This window comes from Bubalus bubalis, chromosome 11 (genome assembly GCF_019923935.1).
Source record: "Bubalus bubalis isolate 160015118507 breed Murrah chromosome 11, NDDB_SH_1, whole genome shotgun sequence".
NCBI classification, from domain to species: Eukaryota; Metazoa; Chordata; class Mammalia; order Artiodactyla; family Bovidae; genus Bubalus; species Bubalus bubalis.
In genome coordinates this window covers 57666617-57688507 of record NC_059167.1, presented here as the reverse complement: position 1 = coordinate 57688507, position 21891 = coordinate 57666617, and the positions used below count along the sequence as shown (strand labels likewise).

Here is a 21891-nt window from a genome sequence, read left to right as displayed (position 1 = left end):
TGAAGGTGTCATATTAAGTTACTGATTTTACCTGCATAAAACCTTGCATTTGTCCCCACCCCTTCTGTCTAATTCCACAGGCATTTCCTAGAACAGAATTTTTTTTAAAGAATTTTTTTCTTTTTTTGGATGTGGACCATTTTTAAAAGTCTTTATTGAATTTGTTACAATACTGTTTCTGTTTTATGTTTTTTGTCCGAGAGGCATATGGGATCTTAGTTCCCTGACCAGGGATCAAACCTGTACTACACCCTTGCACTGGAATGCAAAGTCTTAACCACTGGACTGCCAGGAAAGTCTCTAGAACAGATTTTAAAAATATATCCAACCTGGATGACAAGAGCCTTCTCACTAGACTTCTTACCTTCAGTCTCTTCACAATTCATCTTCCACATTGCTGCCATATTCATTTTCTGGCTCCAGTGATTTTCAAAACATCCCTCCCCATCCCACAACTGACTAGAGAGAAAAGTCTAACCTCTGCAGCCTATCCTCAAAGTTATCTACCATCTGACCACAGCATACGTTTCCATTCAACAAACTGGTCTGCTATTATTCTCCATACAGGCTCATGACTTCTCACCTCACATTATTCTCTCCTTAGAATATACTTTTCTACCTATAAGTAGGAAAACTTAAACAGAAACTCCAATTCTACCATTTACTGATTGACAGTACACAAGTTATTTTAACCTTGAGTCTTAAATTCTCTCATCTCTAAAAGAGGGGTAATGATACTTTGTTCGGTATCAAGTTGTTATGAGGATTAAAAAATAACATAATAGGTTGGGCACATAATAACTAATCAAAAAGTCATAGTTTTTATTATTACTACGCTTCAAGGCTAATTCAAAAGCCAAAATCCTAAAATGTTCAATATTGCTAATTATTAGAGAAATGCAAGTCAAAACTGTAATGGGCCACAACCTTACACTGGTCAGAATGGCCATCATTCTGACTACTGTAGACTACAGTCTGCAAATAACAAACGCTGGATAAAGTGTGGAGAAAAGAGAATCCTGCTACATTGTTGGTGGGAACTAAGCTGGTGCCGCCACTATTCAAAACACTAGAGAGGTTCCCCTGAAAACTAAAAACAGAATTATCAGATGATCCAGCAATACCACTCCTGGGCATACATCCAGACAAAACAATAATTCAAAAAGATAAATGCACCCTATGTTCATAGCAGCACTGTTCACAATAGCCAAAACGTGGAAACAACCTAAGTGTCCATCGACAGATGAGTGAATAAAGAAGATGTACTATATATATACACACACAAATTATATATAATTGTATATACATATACAATGGAATACTACTCAGCCATAAAGAGTAAAATAATGCCAATTGCAGCAACATGGATGCAACAAGAGATTATTGTACTAAGTAGTCAGAAAGAGAAATACAAATACTGTATGATATCACTTATATGTGGAACCTAAAGTGAGTCACTCTGGAGAAGGAAATGGCAACCCACTCCAGTATTCTTGCCTGGAGAATCCCATGGACAGAGGAGCCTGGCAAGCTATAGACCATGGAGTCGTAAGAGTCGGACACGACTTAATGCCTAAACCACCACCACCACACCAAAGTCAGTCACTCAGTCATGCCTGATTCTCTGCAACCCTACAAGGCTCCTCTGTCCATGGGATTCTCCAGGAAAGGATACAGGGGTGGTTTGTTATTTCCTTCTCCAGGGGATCTTCCTGACCCAGGGATCAAACCCGGGGCTCCTGCACTGCAGGTAGATTCTCTACCGACTGAGCTACCAGGGATTACTTGTGGAACTTAAAATATGCCACAAATTAACCTATCTACAAAACAGACACACAGACATACTTGTGGTTGCCAAAGGGGAAGGAGGATGGAGGGGGTATGGACTGGAAGTTTGGGGTTAGTAGACACAAACTATTACATATAGAATGGATAAACAACGTCCTAATGTATAGCAAAGCAAACTATATTTAAGATTCTGGCATAAGCCATATTGAAAAATAATATTAAAAAGAATAAATACATGTGTTAACTGAGTCACTCTGCTATACAGCCAAAATTAATACATCACAAATCAACTATTCTTCAATAAAAATAAATATATAAATGGCCAGTAAATATTTGAAAAGATGACTGTATGCTTGTGTTTAACCGCTCAGTCGTGTCTGACTCTTTGCAGCCCCACGGACTGCAGCCCACCAGGCTCCTCTGTCCACAGGGATTCACCAGGCAAGAATAAAGAGTGGGGTGCCATGTCCTTCTTCAGGGGATCTTCCCAACCCAGGAATCAAACTCAGGTCTCCAGCATTGAACATGGATTCTTTACCAAAAATGTCACCAAATGGTCAGGAAAATTGAATGAAAATAACAAAGTACGTTTTTCACCCACTTTATTAGCAGACATTAAATTGACTATTAATAATCAGTTTTGGTTAGGGTATTGGTATAGGAAAGACTCACACCATTGGCAGAATTTTAAATTAGATTTTTCTTTAAGAGTGGTAACTTAAAAGAAAAAAGAATGGTAACTTAGCAGTTTGTAACAACTTTTAAATGTATGTACCTCAGACTCTAAGTTCTACCTCTCAGAGTTTATCCTGAAGAAATACCGAGTCCCCATGGGGAAAACTAAAAAGAAGCCACATTCCTAATGAAGTCCTCCTCCCAGCTGGAAGCAACCTCGTTCTCCTTTAAATTCCTCAGAAGCAGTCTTTATTTCTCTTAAGACAGTTATCTTTGTTTTCTATTTTGTTATTTGGTTGTTTACAAATCTGGTTGTAGATATATCTTATCTACCTGGTGGTCTTTCAAACATTCTGAGAACAGAACCCATGGCTGACTCACCTTTTTGTTTCTCTTAATGCCGAAAACAAAGGCAGTCAAGCATTGATTAATGTATAAATAATAAAGAAAATCTTAAGAATTATATGTTCATTTTCAAATGAAAAGATACACATTAAAGAATTCATATAAATGCACAGAAAAGTGTTCATATTCCCTTCTTCTCTTCAGGATAAGTACAACAGGAAGCATAATGCTTCCTGGAATATTTTAAAATGTATATGGTTGTCCTCACCTCATCAAGTGGGCACTTGATACCCAGGTTGCAAACAACTCAAAAGACAGTCTGTTCTGACCTAGAAACTCAAGGAAATGTTCTAGTCTTCATGAGAACTCTGAAAATACATTCCCTGTCTCCCTCAAGTGAGTTGAGATCTTAAAAAATTGCCTAGGGCTGACTGGGCTAGTCGTTGCAGACACAGTTCCCCTTTTTGTTGGGGCTCAGAGGCAGCCCTCAAGATGCCTTAGAAACCATACATTCTAGGCCTATGAACTGGCAGGTTTTCTTAGTAAAACAGAGAAAACACTTTTACATAATTTAAAAGGGAATTTGAGGATTCTGCATTTTTCAATGCCAATGCCTGGTTTGAATATTGACTACTATTTAATTTCTCACCTCTCAAGTCTTACAGACAATCCTTTGGTGATAGAAGCTGATGGTTTCCACACATGAAGTGATAGATGCAATCTTCCTGAAGATCTGTATCATATGCATACTCTTACAGAAAATGGAACAAGTAAGACTCTCTTCCCCACTGGAAAACAGTACTTACATTGCTGATGTCAATTTATAGGAACCCAGCAGAACTGGTCCAGCATTAACTCTTTAAATACAGGATCTTGGCTCTTACAAAAGCCTTAAGATCAAATGGACTGAAAAATCAGTAAGCTAGCAGGAGAGGAATGGATTCAGTACAGAAGTAGAATAATCAATGACCTCGGAGATTTCAGACAAATCAGATTTTCTATTGAAGGCAGAGATATAAATATCACAAACACAACACAGACACAGAGAAACAAAAGCCTCCAACTCAACTTTCTGTTTGAAAACTTGTTAGGTCTAGAGAACTGTTCAAACCACAGCTGCTAATGGTTATGGATTTGGCAATCAAAATGTCTTTGTTAAAAAAGAAAAAAAAAGGTTTTAACTGCCTTACTATTGAGGTTACAAACCACAGCCTTGACGCACTGCTGCAGTCAACATCCTCCCTGCTGTTTTTGAGAGCTTACATCTGCTGCTGGCAGATAAAACCCTGGCAAGGCACGGGCTGTTTCCAGGGGAATACAGAAGAAGTCTTCACTAGACTGCTCTCACCTACCTTTCTTTCCTGAGTTGAGGCTACAGCCTTTTCTGCATTGCTCCTAACTTGTTTAGGTTGATCCGTGGCCATTACTCAGGACAACTGACAGTCTAGCAGGATTTTTTCCTGGCACAAATCAGCCATGCCAGCCATACTACTTTTAGAAGATAAAAGGAAGACGAGTTCTTAGCTCAGGGGAAAGCATTTTAAGCACACACATATATATTTTTTAAATATTTAAATTAAATTATTTAAATAATATTAATGTTAATTTAATATTTAAATTAAATGATTAATTTAATGTTGATTTATACTTAAATAATTTATTTAATATTAATGTAATATTAAATTTAATTTAAAATTTTTAAATTAAATTATTTATTTTATTTGGAGGCTAATTACAATATTGTATTAGTTTTGCCATACATCAACATGAATCTGCCACAGGTGTACACGTGTTACCCATCCTGAACCCCCAACCCCCCTCCCACCCCGTACCATCCCTCTGGGTTGTCCCAGTGCACCAGCCCCAAGCATCCTGTATCCTGAATTGAACCTGGACTGGCGATTCGTTTCTTACAAGATATTGTACATGTTTCAATGCCATTCTCCCAAATCATCCCACCCTCTCCCTCTCCCAGAGTCCAAAAGACTGTTCTATATATCTGTGTCTCTTTTGCTGTCTCGCATACAGGGTTATCGTTACCATCTTTCTAAATTCCATATATATGTGTTAGTATACTGTATTGCTGTTTTTCTTTCTGGCTTACTTCACTCTGTATAATAGGATCCAGTTTCATCCACCTCATTAGAACTGATTCAAATGTATTCTTTTTAATGGCTGAGTAATACTCCATTGTGTATATGTACCACAGCTTTCTTATCCATTCATCAGCTGAGGGACATCTAGGCTGCTTCCATGTCCTGGCTATTATAAACAGTGCTGCGATGAACATTGGGGTACACGTGTCTCTTTCAATTCTGGTTTCCTCAGTATGTATGCCCAGCAGTGGGATTGCTGGATCATAAGGCAGTTCTATTTCCAGTTTTTTAAGGAATCTCCACACTGTTCTCCATAGTGGCTGTACTAGTTTGCATTCCCACCAACAGTGTAAGAGGGTTCCCTTTTCTCCACACCCTCTCCAGCATTTATTGCTTGTAGACTTTTGGATCGCAGCCATTCTGACTGGCATGAAGTGGTACCTCATTGTGGTTTTGATTTGCATTTCTCTGATAATGAGTGATGTTGAGCATCTTTTCATGTGTTTGTTAGCCATCTGTATGTCTTTTTGAAGAAATGTCTATTTAGTTCTTTGGCCCATTTTTTGAATGGGTTGTTTATTTTTCTGGAATTGAGCTGCAGGAGTTGCTTATATATTTTTGAGATTAGTTGTTCGTCAGTTGCTTCATTTGCTATTATTTTCTCCCATTCTGAAGGCTGTCTTTTCACCTTGCTTATAGTTTCCTTTGTTGTGCAGAAGCTTTTAATTTTAATTAGGTCCCATTTGTTTATTTTTGCTTTTATTTCCAATATTCTGGGAGGTGGGTCATAGAGGATCCTGTTGTGAAAACCTTAAAGACTCCACCAGAAAATTACTAGAGCTAATCAATGAATATAATAAAGTTGCAGGATATAAAATCAACACACAGAAATCCCTTGCATTCCTATACACTAATAATGAGAAAATAGAAACAGAAATTAAGGAAATAATTCCATTCACCACTGCAACGAAAAGAATAAAATACTTAGGAATATGCCTTCCTAAAGAAACTAAAGACCTATATATAGAAAACTATAAAACAGTGGTGAAAGAAATCAAAGAGGACACTAATAGATGGAGAAATATACCATGTTCATGGATTGGAAGAAATCAATATAGTGAAAATGAGTATACTACCCAAAGCAATCTATAGATTCAATGCAATCCCTATCAAGCTACCAACGGTATTTTTCACAGAGCTAGAACAAATAATTTCACAATTTGTATGGAAATACAAAAAACTTTGAATGGCCAAAGCAATCTTGAGAAAGAAGAATGGAACTGGAGGAATCAACCTGTCTGACTTCAGGCTCTACTACAAAGCCACAGTCATCAAGACAGTATGGTACTGGCACAAAGACAGAAATATAGATCAATGGAACAAAGTAGAAAGCCCAGAGATAAATCCACGCACCCATGGACACCTTATCTTTGACAAAGGAGGCAAGAATATACAATGGAGAAAAGACAATCTCTTTAACAAGTGGTGCTGGGAAAACTGGTCAACCACTTGTAAAAGAATGAAGTGAAAGTGAAAGTGAAGTCACTCAGTTGAGTCTGACTCTTTGCGACCCCGTGGACTGTAGCCTACCAAGCTCCTCCGTCCATGGGATTCTCCAGGCAAGAATACTGGAGTGGGTTGCCATTTCCTTCTCCAGGGGATCTTCCCAACCCAGGGGTTGAACCCAGGGATCCAACCTGGGTCTCCCGCATTGGAGGCAGACGTTTTAACCTCTGAGCCACCAGGGAAGCCAGGAAAAGAATGAAACTAGAACACTTTCTAACACCATACACAAAATAAACTCAAAATGGATTAAAGATCTAAATGTAAGACCAGAAACTATAAAACTCCTAGAGGAGAACATAAGCAAAACACTCTCCGACATATGCACATATTTTTATAGTGTAGTGCACTTGATTTTAAACAACCACCAATAAAACCTTTTCTGTCATTTCTTTTAAGGAACTAAATAATCATACTATGCCCAAAATAGTGTACTTTTACTTATCAAAGAAAGGCCAAGAATGAAAGCTCAGGAAGTAAATTATTGACTTCCTTTGGGGACGGAAAAATTTAGGAACAAGATGGAGAAGTAAAATATGGTCCCAAATCACAAAAGAGATTAGTTTCAGTTGAAATAAAAATTACAATGTCTACACAGGTTTTCAAAGAAAATGCAATTCAGCTTGGTGATGAGGAATAAGCATGAAGATGCAGAAAGAAGACAAGGTCAAGAAACTGTTTCCTGGATTATTGTCCCTCAGTGAGCTGATCTATGAGGACCAAAAAAAACTCAAATGTATTTAGACCAGCACTTGCTAACTATATATACCACAAGATACTGGTATGTAAATACGGGGGGGGTGGCAGGGGGTGGGGTTGTGGTCAAAAAGCTATGAGAACACTGTATACTATATTGATCAAATAAATCAGAGAATTACTTCAGAGACTCATAATGGACACTAGCACATTAAGGGCTCTGAGAAATTCTGCACTAAACAAACAAATTTATTAAATTCAAAAAATTTTTCCAAATCCACATAAATTTTCTATGCATCCACAGAAACCCCTTACTCCTTCCCCACTTTTTCCCCAGGGAACACCTATGCCATAGAATGGTTTGGGAAATGCTAATCTAGAGCTATTATTCCTAAACTCTCAACTCATTCTTGAAAAAAATGAGAATAACATTAGTAAAACAGACTAGGCAATCACAATTCTTACATCACAGAACCCTAACTCAAACAGAGACAGGTGGATAACCAAAGGTGCTTGGGACATTTTCCAAAAGACAGCCAAATACCAAAGCTACAACATTTCAAAGTGGTAAGGGCCTTATCCAATAAATAATCCCCTAAAAGAGCTATTATCAATTCTGGCTACTTTCATGTGCTACTCTCAGAAACAGATCAGATCAGATCAGTCGCTCAGTCGTGTCCGACTCTTTGCGACCCCATGAATCGCAGCACGCCAGGCCTCCCTGTCCATCACCATCTCCCGGAGTTCACTTGGACTCACGTCCATCAAGTCAGTGATGCCATCCAGCCATCTCATTCTTTGTCGTCCCCTTCTCTTCCTGCCCCCAATCCCTCCCAGCATCAGAGTCTTTTCCAATGAGTCAACTCTTCCCATGAGGTGGACAAAGTACTGGAGTTTCAGCTTTAGCATCATTCCTTCCAAAGAAATCCCAGGGCTGATCTCCTTCAGAATGGACTGGTTGGATCTCCTTGCAGTCCAAGGGACTCTCAAGAGTCTTCTCCAACACCACAGTTCAAAACCATCAATTCTTCGGCGCTCAGCCTTCTTCACAGTCCAACTCTCACATCCATACATGACCACAGGAAAAACCATAGCCTGGACTAGACGAACCTTTGTTGGCAAAGTAATGTCTCTGCTTTTGAATATGCTATCTAGGTTGGTCATAACTTTCCTTCCAAGGAGTAAGCGTCTTTTAATTTCATGGCTGCAATCACCATCTGCAGTGATTTTGGAGCTCAGAAACAGAAGGAAAAAAAAAAAAAAACCAATGGGGAAAAGCCACAGCAAAGCTGACCATAGGGAAAACAGGTATGGGGCTCCTGTTTGATGGAAGTCTCGTGGCTTTTGGCATTTGGGGATACTCTAATGTCATACACATCAGGAAAATTCATAAAGAGTTGCCAGGACCTCCAGCTGGGAACACATGGAGCATGTACTTCTGGGTGCTGCCCTCATCATCCTCAGGATAAAAGATAGAAAATAAGCTCAAGGAGGGGTACCATGCTGACCGAAGTAGAGAAATTCTTGAGAAACCAACAAGATTTATTCTGTTAACTGAGTTTCTAATTTCTATAAACCTTGTGGTACTCTACAGACTAGGATTACAGCCTCCTACCCTTCTCAACACAAATTTGTGGCAGAAAGAAGATTGGTTAACTGCCTAGAAACTGAATTCATTTGACCTTGAATCAAGTGGTGGTCTGCCTGATCAACAAATGAGATAATACAGGAAGGGCCCTGGCCAAAACCTACCACACACAGGGCCAGATGCTCCTGTGTTCTCTTTGAGAATGCAGCAATCCTACAAAGGAAATATGATATATCAAGTGATATGAAGCTCTTCATCAATCTCTAAAACTGTAAAGTCTACATCAACATAAAGAATTTTTACAATTATTATTTTTAGAATGAAAAAAAGGAAAAAGGGAGGAGAGGAGAAGAAAGAAGACACTGAAAAAATGGGCAAAAAGTCCATAGATAGAACCAAGATAGGCACAAGGGTGTGGAAAACAAACCTCCTTCATGCATCTGCAGTTTTGCCTAGGTCTAGATCAGGTACTAAGGGCGAAACAAAAGGGCCGGTGTCAAAATTCATACCGAATGAAAGCATTATACTCACAAACACAAAGTAATCAGAAAAGGGCTGAGGAGGCAATCCACAAGAAACTGAAATACAGAAAACTAGAGGGATAATAACTCTTGGCTAAAGCCTGTGAGGAAGGAATAGAAAAAATGAGACAGATGGGAACCGTTTTTTGTTTTTTTAATTTACTTGGCTGCCCTGGGTCTTAGCTGTGGCACGTGGGGTATAGTTCCCTGACCAGGGATCAAACACGTGCTTTCCACATTGGGAATTTGGAGTCTCAGCCACTGGACCACCAGGAAAGTCATTGGTTTTTCTTCTTTTTTCTAAGCAGACACTTAATTAATAATGAAAGGCAATTAAGAGTTTCTGAAAAACAAATAATTAACTGAAAAAATTAAGGTGAAGAATATATTCTTAGGTACAGTGGTGGAACCCCTACTGCATAACATAACTGTTTCAAAAAACAGGAAAACCATACTTTTAGGTAAGACTCTTTAAGGATGGGACTTTCCTATTTTGGATTCCTGCTAGTCTGAGTCTTAACATAAGGCTCTAAATTTCTAAAGTTTTCCAATTAAGCTAAAGTCCTTCAGCTCCCTCTGCTGTTCAAAACTGTACTCTGCGCTTTCTGCTCAGTCGTGTCCGACTTGGCAACCCCAGGCTCCTCTGTCAGAGGATTTCTCAGGCAAAATACTAGAATGGGTTGCCATTTCCTTCTCCAGGGGATCTTGCCAACCCAGGGACTGAACATGCATTTCCTGCATTGGCAGGCACATTCTTTACCACTGAGCCACCTGGAAATCTTTAGCAATCAAAATACATACAAGATGCATATATAAAAACAAACACATACCCAAAGATGGCATGGTCCAGGCAATCAGAGTTCAAACATACATGCCTTTCATGAATTCTCTAGGCTGGACCAAATGCTTCAGAGTATATAACAAAATCGACCATTCCCACCATCTAACTGAAATAATTCAAGTAATAATGAACAGTTTCTTCCCCAAGAACAGGAAAGCTTTATTAAGGAAAAGGACTCTACACTTATTAGATTGTGGCAGTAGCTTTTTAGGCAGAAATGTACCAGTCCTCCACATAGTAGGAAGCAAAGCATCATCACTATGTTTTTGTTTGTTTGTTTCCTTCTGCTGTGGTCTTTTCTCTCTCCAGTATTTTCTCCTTAGGAGATTCTCCTCACCTGTCTAAATTCAGTTTCTAGCTCACCATATACAGGATACTCTGAGCTGAAGAATCTACAGGACAGCTACCCTGGCAAATCAAGCATCTGTCCAAAAGAAATATTCTTTACTCACCTGATCCTTAAACTGCTTCTGGGACAAGCAGTCAATTAGGTCCACACAGCCCAGAAGACAGCCTGATGGATAGTCATTGGGAAATTCCACATCTAAATTAAGAGTAACAGAAGGATTATATAAATTTCCTTCTTTGTGACCCTGGAACTCACAAATCTGTTTTCAATTCTGAATAAATCATTTTCTCATCTGTTTGTAGACATAAGGAAAACTATCAAGCTTGTTACCTATCATAACTGTTTGAATTTTAACAAAAAAGTTGGTTAACTGGCTTAGTCCACTATCCACATCCTAAGCTATAGGAAAATAAACCTCAAACCACGAAAGTTCAGGGACCCCACAACTTCACTTCAAACACATCAATTCCACTATACTCAACTGGATCAGACTAGAGTTTGGTAGTGCTGGGTTCCAGAAATTGGAGGTTTCAAGAGAGCAACTATAAAAAAGTAGTAAAAAACATAAGAATGTCAGAATACAAATTTTAAAGAACCCAATCATACCAGTCAAAACAAAAAGTTCTTTTTAAGGAAACATACACTTCTGATTCCTAAAGCTTGATTTAACTTTTAAAGGTGGTTCTGTAATTATTCTCTCATTTTACCTTCAAAATTACTATATGCATTGAATCAGGGAAGGAAACCAAGACAACCAATGGTCAGAAATTTAAATCCTATTTTTTAGGATATAAATTGAGAGTGTTTGCAGTGATTCTCAAAACTCACTGCTGAAGTCAACTAACTTTGATCTGTCCAAATCTGATTGCAGATGTCTATTTGAGTCACTCCCAATGAAAAAAGGTCTTATTTGTGATTGTTCTTCCCAATCTAAAGATCCCAGAATTTATAGTAGTTATTTTACTCTCATAATAACAAAAAATGTCAAAAATTAAGACTAGTTGGTTGATTCCTGGCACTAGGAACTGAGATTTTTCTTTGTCTTGTTTGGGGACTTAATGCTTTGAATAGCTGTCCATGATTTGCCACACACACACACACAAAGTTTAAAGTCCCTTTCAGCCAAAAAAACCCCGCAAAAAACCACAGGAAGAAGGAAGTGAAAGAGGATGAACGTCAATGACTTCTCTCCACAAAGTAAGACTGAAATTAGAAGAGTATGTGCCTGTTACCTTTCCCACGGAGGAGGAGATAAGTAGTCTGGAGTTCTGAGACTTCTTGAGGAGAGGGTCTTTTTGCTGTGGCTGCTATCCAAAGTCTTCCTCTGTGAGGGGTGTACCAACTTCTTCCCTCCACCCTTAAACAAATACAAATTTAGTGGGAAGAATCTAAATGCTAGTGTCTACTAAAAATACATAGTGATGCTTTGGTTCCTAGTATGTGGAGGACTGGTACATGGACATTTCCGCCTTAAAAAACTATTGCCATGATCTAGCTAATAACTGTAGAGTCCTCCTCCCATAGAGGATCTCACACATTCGAGCTAAGTTGCTCAGGCATGTCCGACTCTGCAACCCTATGGGCTGCAGCCCCTCAGGGTCCTCTGTCCATGGTTTCTCCAGATAAGAATACTGGAATGGGTTGCTATTTCATTCTCCAGGAGGATCTCATTAACATACAGCAAATTATCCAGGTGAGTCAAGAGATCTACAGATGATATCTCACCACGAGGGCTATTTCTGGTAGAAAAAAAAAAATTTCTCCTATAATACCTTTCACTTGAATATGAACCCTGTTCCCTAGTTTTCCCTTTCATTAGAACAAATCATCTCTCTCAGTTCCTATGTTTTACCTATCTCTGTAACTCAGAAATGAAGCTTTCACCAGCCTTTGGACCTCCACAATCCAAATCTTCCGTTTTCAAAGCATCCGAGTTGTACCACAAAATTAAAATCCTTGCCTTTGAGTCATAAGAGATTTGTTCATTGTTCTCTAACCTGACAGAAAAATCCCCACCCACACATAACTCCTCAAGAATAATACTTTCATAGTTACTATTTAAAAATGAGTTTAACTAGATAAAAATGCTATCATTTTTAAATTGCAACCACATTAATTTATATTTTCTAAGTATTTTATAAAGGGTTATATTCTTTGTAGATAATTAAACAACTGGTTAACTAATTTGAAAGAATCTTTAAGTGGAATAACAAAATGCAATCAAGAGAATGTTACAGCTATCTACTCTCTAAGGATTACAAAAAGATGTGTCTCCTTTAGTTTCTACAAGACAAAATAAAGTAGCCTGATAATATAACCCTATTATATTTGTCTTATAATGGAAAACAGAGAAATTCTCTTATCCTTAGTTTTCTAACATAGATGAACTGGAAGAGTACCAGGCACGTGGTAGATACCCAGTAAGTGGAGAATGTATCAATATATTTCTTCCCTCTACTCCAAACGATCCCAAGGGATACTGGGAAAATAGTCTCACAAATGTGGCAGAACCACCCACTTTGTTTCTGTGGTATTAGTGACTGTGGGTTGGATGCTGTTCATCCTGTTCTTTTCAGTGAGAAAATGTGGATAACACAGATCCAAAATAGGATGAGAGCAATATAAACATTCTGATTCCCTCAGCAAAAAGCAAGCTGTTTCGTATTCTACTTTGGGAAAGGAAGATACCTCAACTGCAGAGAGCGGAATGAGAAGAACAGACATCTGAGGGCCCAGGTGCCCTAAAGCAGAAGCAGATTCACATGGACTTGTAATGCCACTACATACATGGATTATGGAACATTTAGGAAACAAAGCAGGAAAGCTGGACTTTCAAGAAGGGAGAAAAATGGTAATGCACCTTCACAAGGAGGCAAATCACAGCTAACCATGAAAAATACTAAAGTTGAAATGATTGCTCCTAAATTCTGATAATAGTTTTCTTTCAAGAAAGCAGAGAAATGACAGAAGCTTACAAAGTAAGAGTGGAAAGAGCACTTTGAAAACCAGAACTCTAGATCCATATCTGCCACTGACTAGGCTTTGCAATTCAGAGCAAGCTATTGAGTTGGTCAAAATGTTTGTTTGGGTTTTTTTTTTTTTTTTTGGCTGCACTGGATCTCTGGTGCAGTGCACAGGGTCTACATGGCAGCATGTGGGCTTATCTCTAGTTGCAGTGTGCGGACTTCTCTTGTTTTGCAGCACAGGCTCTAGAGTGTCCAGGCTTCTTCAGTCGTGGCTCATGGGCCTTCCAGTTGCAGTGCACAGGCTTAGCTGCCTCACAGCATGTGGGATCTAACCAGCGATGGAACCCCCGTCCCTTGCATTGCAAGGTAGACTCTTAACCACTAGACCACCAGGGAAGTCCTCATTCGGGTTTTTCATAACATGTTATGAAAAATCCAAACACATTTTTTTTGTCTATCCAATACTTTACCTTTGGCTGCTTAAGTGTTTAAGACTGTAATAATACTGGACTAAGCTACTTCAATACAGCTACTGTTTTGAAAAGTATAAAATTGTATTTAAATACAAGGCATTATTATTGTGATGAGTTAGGACACTGCTAGGGATATAAAATTCTAACAGATAAAACAAGAAGGAAAAAATAGGTATTTGTATCCTCACACTCACTGCAGTATTATTTATAACAGCCAAAACGTGCAGACAATGTAAATGTCCATCAATGGATGGATGAAAATTATTCATCCATAAAAGAAAACCAAGTCTTGGACTTGCCACAATATGGACCAACCTTGAAGAATTATGCTAAGTCAGGCAGAGAAAGATAAATATTTTACGATCTTACTTTACATGTAGATTCTGAAAAAAGCAAACTCATAAATACAGTGATAGACTGAGTGAAGGCAGTCACAATGTACAAACTTTTAATTATAAGATAAATCCTGGGGATGTAATCTACAGCACAGTGACTATAGTTAATAATATTATATTGCATATTTGAAAGTTGCTAAGAGAGTAGGTCTTAAAAGTTCTCATCACAAGAAACAAAAAAATTTGTAACTATGCAAGGTGATGGATTTAAGACAAACATATCATGGTAATCATTTTGCAAAATATATATATATGTAATCATTATGTTGTACACCCTGATGATGTTTTATGTCCATTATATCTCAATAAAACTGGGAAAACAAGGGAGAATGAACATATAATAGTAAGTGAATGAAGAAAACCATAAACATATATATACATATTATGACCTCACTATGTAACAATTTGGGAAGAATAAAGAATATAAACAAACACTCAAAAATTATAAAATAGCTGTTTCTAGGCGGTGGAATTGTAGATGATCTTTCTTTTTCTAGCTCATTTTCTGTATTTATCAATTTTCTGTTTACATTTACAAAAGCAAAGGGAACAGTTGAACTCAGAGGAAATATATGAAACCATGGAAGAGTAAGCTATCACCATTACTCACATGTACGACTTTACAATACCTCTACTATCCTCACTACTCCTCCCCACTTTTTCTAGAAAAGGAATTTGTGGTAAAACAGCTTCTCAATATGGTTATTCATATTAAAAGATAGACGTATAGATAGAAAAACAAAGTCATAATTAGGCTAGTGACTTTTAAGAATTAATAAATAGGCATAAGAACTCTGAATTTCCAATAGGATCAAACCATTAAGGTTGCTGAGTGCTATATTACAAAGGCAAAGGCAAGAAGTTTTCAATAAACTTCATTCCAAAGAAGAAAAAACTTACATTCAATTCTTTGTTATAACTAGGACCTGTCGTCTTTCTAAACTCAGTTTCTTTTAAGCTATTTAATTAAAAAAAAAAGTCCACACCATGCATGAATACACTGCTTAAAGTTCTATGTGCTGAAGGGTATTATAAATCATTGCTAGGCTGGGAAGAAGAATCCCAATCCATAAAGCTAAATCAAATTTACATAAAATCTTTCACTGTCAAAATTCACTTCTGTCCTTACCTTTTAATCCCTCGGACAAGCAGAGAAGCCCAAGGCTGATGCATAGAGAGGCACCAGCCGCCATCAAAGCCTTCCTGAAATTCTTGGTCCTGGATTCGCAACTGATGCCGAGATGAGCAGAACTCTAGTCCTGATCCTGCTGGATGGAAAGCCTTCTTCTGTGAGGCTGCTCCCATCTGGTCTATCCACTATGCAAGAAAGAAATCAAACACATAATATTGTCTGACAAGGGAAAAATCTGGAATAGGCATACAAAATGAGATGAATTCTAATAATAATGAATCATACTGGGAACATTCTCTTAGAAAAATGTACCCCCACCTTTGTCTGAAACAAAGTCAAAAAAAATGGAGAAGGTATAAATTCAGTAGAAGTCCCAGGTATGATAACATGGTCCCATCTTGAAGGATAGTTAGATAATGCTGAATTCTCCAAATATAGCTTCCTAATTTCAGCAAGAGCACAACTATCAGACCAAATAACTGATTTGAAATTATTAACACTTTAAACTTATTAATGATCCATACTGGATTCTGGACAATTACCAAATACAGTTCTATCAGCCAAATGAAGGTTCAACATTTTGGTTCACATGTTCTTCACATGCTTAAGGAACTGGGTCACATACTGTTACCATGATAAAGCCAAACAGATGCTTTCAGGAGGCAGAGGTTCTGACTGTTGGATGTATGAAGTTATTAATACTCTTATACTGCAATGAACAACTTGTCCCCTAAAAGAGAGGATGGAGCACACTGAAACAAGGCTCCCATCATGTAAAAAGAATACCAAATTACAGGGTACGGATAATTATAGGAGGCTAAAGAGTCTTGGCAGTAGTTCAGTCAGAGAATGACAAAGGTTAACACTTCTTCCTGAGCAAGAAGACTGAGTGCTCTGAAATTTATTTACAAAAAAAGGGGCTCTGTTGGGATGATGAGGTTCTCAGTTAGTTGTATTATTAATCTTTCATTTAATAATTTATAGGGAACACAAAAATGTTAGGAGGGTAGAGGCTCAAGGCAATCATTTAACCCCTAAGATTTCAGTTTTCTCAACTGTAAATGATGGAGTTGGATTAAATGAATCTCTAAGAATCTTTCTGCAGTAAAATGACTGTAATTAATTGTGTCATAACTAAAAAAAAAACAAAAAACCACAAACATTTATTGAGTACTTAATGAAGTATATGTGAAAACATATAAAGTAGGAAGACATATAAAATACAAAAAAAGATAAGGTTCTTGCTTTCAAGGAACTTAAAATCCTAGTAGAAGACAGACACTTAAATAACTGTCCAAAACACAGGGCAGATATGAGTAATGACTACACAGGGATTTAAGTCCGTAAGTGGGAACACAGAAGCACAACTGATCCATTACAGGGGAAATAAGTGATTTCATACAAATGTTGGTATTTGAACAATCCTGAGGCCCAAATTCTCTGCTTCTATCTCTATTACAGTTCTAATTCATATTACCTGTTTTTCTACCCCACAGCTACTGTTCTAAATTAATCTTTCTTGTCTTTTAATAATACTATTTTAGAGTCTGCTAACTCATCTCATCTCCATTTTTAACTTCTAAATAACTCTCTACTGCCTGAGTAACACTAACCTGGGCCCTCATCGTCTTCACACTATACTAGCTCAATAACTGTCCTAGCAATTTCCCTGCTTCTGTCTGACTTTTCCCTCCAGTCCACTCTCTACACAGGCATGCACATCATGCCAGTCTTCTGCTAAAATTCTTCAAAGACTCTTCCCTGTCTGTGTGTGTGTGCTTAGTCACTCAGTCGTGTTCAACTCTTTGCGACCCCATTGATTGCAGCCGGCCAGGCTCCTTGGTCCATGGGGATTCTCCAGGCAAGAATACTGGAGTGGGTTGCCTTACCCTCCCTTCAGGGGAGCTTCCCAATTGAACCCAGGTCTCCCACATGGCAGGAGGATTCTTTATCATCTGAGCCACCAGGGAAGCCCACTGTCTTCCCTGTCTACTTCAGAATAAAACCAAACTCTTGAGACATAAGGGCTTTCATGATATGATGTTACCTACTATGGTTTTTCCAGTGGTCATATATGGATGTGAGAGTTGGACTGTGAAGAAAGCTGAGTGCCGAAGAATTGATGCTTTTGAACTGTGGTGTTGGAGAAGACTCTTGAGAGTCCCTTGGACTGCAAGGAGATCCAACCAGTCCATTCTGAAGGAGATCAGCCCTGGGATTTCTTTGGAAGGAATGATGCTAAAGCTGAAACTCCAGTACTTTGGCCACCTCATGCAAAGAGTTGACTCATTGGAAAAGTCTCTGATGCTGGGAGGGATTGGGGGCAGGAGGAGAAGGGGACGACAGAGGATGAGATGGCTGGATGGCATCACTGACTCGATGGACGTGAGTCTCAGTGAACTCCGGGAGTTGGTGATGGACAGGGAGGCCTACAGTGCTGTGATGCATGGGGTCACAAAGAGTTGGACACGACTGAGCGACTGAACTGACTGACTATACTGGAATGAGTAGCATCCCTCTCAAATTTATGTCCTCCCAGAACTTGTGAAATTGACCTTATTTGCAAACAGATGTAATCAAGATAAGATAGAGTCATACTGGATTAGGGTGAACCCCAAATCCAGTGACTGATACTCTTACAAAAGGAGAGAGGAAAAAAAGGATAGAATACCTGGAGACAAAGACATACAGGGAAGAAGTCCACATAAAGGCAGAGGCAGAGAGTAGAATGATGCAGCTATAAACTAAGGGATGCCTAAGGCCACCAGAACCTCAAAGAAGCAACGAAACATTCTCCCACAGAACATGTGGAGGAAGTGGGGCCCTGCCAACACTTTGATTTCAGTGTTGAGAACTGTGAGAGAATGAAGTTCTGTTGTCTTAAGCCAACCAGTTGTGGTCTTTTGTTACAGCTGCCCTGGGAAACTAACACACTTAATAGTACAGTTTAATCTCTAAGAATACTTAATTACTTGTGGTTCTCCCAACCTACAGTGCTTTCAAGCTGCTGAGAGCCTTTGTACATGTTATACGATCTACCTAGAAGTCCCTCCCCAAATCTGTCTGCTTATTCATCCCTTAAGTCTCTTCTCAAAACCATTTCTTTTGTGACTCCTGTGAGTTTATGATCTCTTTCCTAATGACATGTGTCTATTATAGCAATTATCTTAAGGAACTGAACTTCTCTGTATTCAAATACGTCTTCCCATTAAACTTGAAGTCCTTAAAAACCTCAAGGGTTTTTACCTTTTAATTTCACAGCACTTAGCAAAAAGGGCTTCCCATGTGGCACAGTGGTAAAGAATCCACCTGCAATGCAGCAGTAGCAAGAGACTCAGGTTTGATCCCTAGGTCGAGAAGATCCCCTGGAGTAGGAAATGGCAACCTGCTCCAGTATTTTTTGCCTGGAAAATCCCAAGGACAGAGGAGCCTGGCATGTTACAGTCCACGGGGTTGCAAAAAGCCAGACACAACTGAGCACGCATGTGGGCATTAAGCAAAGAACCTGGGTGAGTACAGTGCTGCATGAGGATCTCCAGCCAAACTGTCTAAAGCACTGCTCTGATTGCATCTCTCTGCTTAAGAACATTCTATGATTCACATTTATGAAATAAAAATGTGAAAACTTTCTGGCTGAACATTTAACTCTCTAGTGATCTGACTCTACTTAACCGCACTCTATTTCTATGAAAATTCCTTTTATGAATACTACATTTGTAGTCTAAATTCACTATTCCCTATATAGTTGATACTTGAATGATACAGGTTTGAACTATGTGGGTCCACTTATGTGTGGGGTTTTTTTTCCAATAATAAATACTACAGAACTACATGACCCGTAGTTGGTTGTAGATGTGGAACCTACTGTGGATGTGGAACTACTTTATGGAGGACCAACTATAACTTAAACACACATTTTTGACTGTGCAGAGGGCCACCACTCCCAGTCCTCCCCTACACTGTTCAACTGTGTGTGTGTGTGTGTGTTTCCCATGCCTTGCTCCTATGGTTAATTCTGACTGGACTGTTTTTTCCCCACCATCCCCAAGCACCATTTACTTGGACACTTACTTTTAATGAATGCCAGCTTCCCCATAAAAGCCTCTTTTATTCCTCTCAACTGTCTTTCCCTCCTCTGGGTTTCCACTGTACTTATTTATATCTTTATCAATATTAAAACTGCCTATGTAATCTTTTCCACTACTAGCCCATGAGTTCTTTGAGGACAAAAGCAGTTGTCTGGTTGATCACGTACTTCTGGGATTATACACTTTAGATGCTCAATGTACTTAATGTCAAAATGTATGACAACAATGAGTAAGTGAATTAATGTATTAATTTACAATACAACACTAGGGGACTACCCACATTCTATAAAAGACAAACAAAGAGCATTAACAAAAGGACCATGGGAGTATTCTTTAAATCTCTATGCGTGTGTGTGTGCTAAGTTGCTATAATCGTGTCCGACTCTTTGCAACCCCACGGTCTGTAGCCTGTCAGGCTTCTCTGTTCATGGGATTTTCTAGGCAAGAATCCTGGAGTGGATTGCCATGCCCTCTTCCAGGGAATCTTTCCAACCCACATGTCTCGCATGGTCTCTGCACTGAGGCCATAGGCAGGCTCTTCACCACTAGTGCCGCCTGAGAAGCCCTTAAACTTCAAGCCCTTAACAAAACCTTCTCTTGGGTAATACTCAAATGGTAACTTGTCACAAGTGCTGCAAAAAAAAAATTGGACAAACTGGGTCAGAGAATAAGATGTGTAGGAGTATTAAGAGAGCAGATTGGTGTCTACAGCCTATGAAACAGGCACACTTGAAAGAAGAAATATCTGGCCCAAACTTTTCTCACCATCAGTTAGAGCAAAGGTCCACTAACCTGGGGAGGGGGCTGGTACAGGTTGGGATTCACCAGAAGTCCCAAAGGCTCTTCAGAAGATCTATCCAATTTGGTCAGTGGTTGGTTCAAGGTTCCATTGGCAATGGCATGTATTGCCTCATCTAGTCTGTGATAACAAACCAAAGGATGCAATAATTGGCAATGTCCTATGCTCAGAATATGCTTAGTTGGCACACACACGACTCTTCACTAGTAACAGAATTTGAAATTCAAAGAGGGATCCATGGATGACCTTCCCTGATCCCCCTACTAATTTCCCCTTCTTTTCTCTTCACTCCAAGAACCCTAAGGAAGAGGAATTAGTAAAAGTTTCAGAACACTAAGAAAACAGGTAGCACACATTATAATCACTCATCTTTTTAACAACATTATTAAAAACGCCAAGATTAGAAAACTTGCCTGGAAACAGTCTGACCCACAGAAGAGTATTCTAGGGAAGACTATTTCTCAACACCTTCAATTTTTCTTCTGCCTGCTCAACAGTCCCTTCCCATTCCTCCATGCTTGCCTCATGGCTTCATGGCTCAGAATTTCTAAGCAGTCCCTCCACCCACCCAGCACAAAAGTACTTATTCCTTTCTCTGAAGTCCTGCAGCACTTACTATTTAAATAGTCACCAAATATACCCCATGTTATCCTTTGTCTATGGTGTTTTCTATGAATATTTGGCTCTCAACCTATAAAAGAATGTGATGATTTCAGTTAAAGATTATGGAACTAGTCCTGCTGGTTAGTAAATGATCACAGGTCCTGCAGGAACTGTATCTTACTCTGCTCTACAGCTCCTCATTACTTGCTGCTGTACTACCATGTCCCTGCTTGACAAACCTTTGTGGATGATGGTAATTCTAAAGGACAACATAATGAAAAGGTTCTACTAGCAGGGAAGGCTGAACCTGACCTTGAATACAATTAAAGAGGTATTTGTTAGGAACTTCTTACACACAAGGCACCTTAAAAGAGGAAGAGATCAGGGCTTTCCTGCCTTCAGGAAGCTTTGACTCTAAGTGGCAGGTTTAAGACAACTAAAATAATGATAAACTAAACATGAGAGGATGTAATTATTACTATGAGACAGATACAATCCATCTGGTAGTTGCTACTTATCATCCCATGTGTTGTACCAAGCAGGTTCAAAGGGGAGGCAGATACTTGAAAGGCAAAGTTGGGAGGAAGGATTTCCAAAGCAAGGAAAGAGCAGAAACAAAGACATGAAGCTAAGATAAAACAAAACAAAAAGTACAAGAATTTGAGGTAAGAAGTGAGTCTAAAATAGGACAGGGATGGTGAAATCTAAAGGAGGGAAACAGATTTAAGACACAGTACACTGGTTAAGGACATCTAGAACTCCAGAATCTATTGAAGAAAAAATACAAATTGCTACTCAATACATTTTAGAATGCTCACACTTACTACAATACGACCAAACGGGGGGAAAAGTGAATAAAAATTATGATGAACTACCATTTTTTATGTATCAGAATGGCAACTATTTTTTGTTGTTGTTAATAAACAGACGAAGAAACTAGCATCTTGGTATCTAGTGTCAAAAAGTCAAAAGC

General features: G+C 38.7%; 1 protein-coding gene across 12 annotated transcripts in view; it reads right to left on the bottom strand.

The window, feature by feature from the left end:
* TRIP4 (thyroid hormone receptor interactor 4) overlaps positions 1 to 21891 on the bottom strand; it is a 54225-nt gene that overhangs the window by 14931 nt on the left and 17403 nt on the right. For 3 of the 12 annotated variants that reach the window (XR_006542831.1, XR_006542833.1, XR_006542832.1), the window contains exons 8-13: positions 20309 to 20435; positions 15426 to 15613; positions 11695 to 11819; positions 10566 to 10657; positions 4161 to 4296; positions 3458 to 3559 (exon numbers count right to left, since the gene is read on the bottom strand). Coding sequence is in view for 1 of the 12 variants with exons in the window: in XM_006043990.3 (XP_006044052.1) it covers positions 10566 to 10657; positions 11695 to 11819; positions 15426 to 15613; positions 20309 to 20435 (532 nt within the window). In the remaining 11 variants the exon portion in view is untranslated. Of the gene's footprint in view, positions 1 to 3457; positions 3560 to 4160; positions 4300 to 8915; positions 9222 to 10565; positions 10658 to 11694; positions 11820 to 15425; positions 15614 to 20308; positions 20436 to 21891 lie in introns of all 12 variants that reach the window. The other 9 variants (XM_006043990.3, XR_006542834.1, XR_006542830.1 and 6 more) reach the window with 6 other exon arrangements.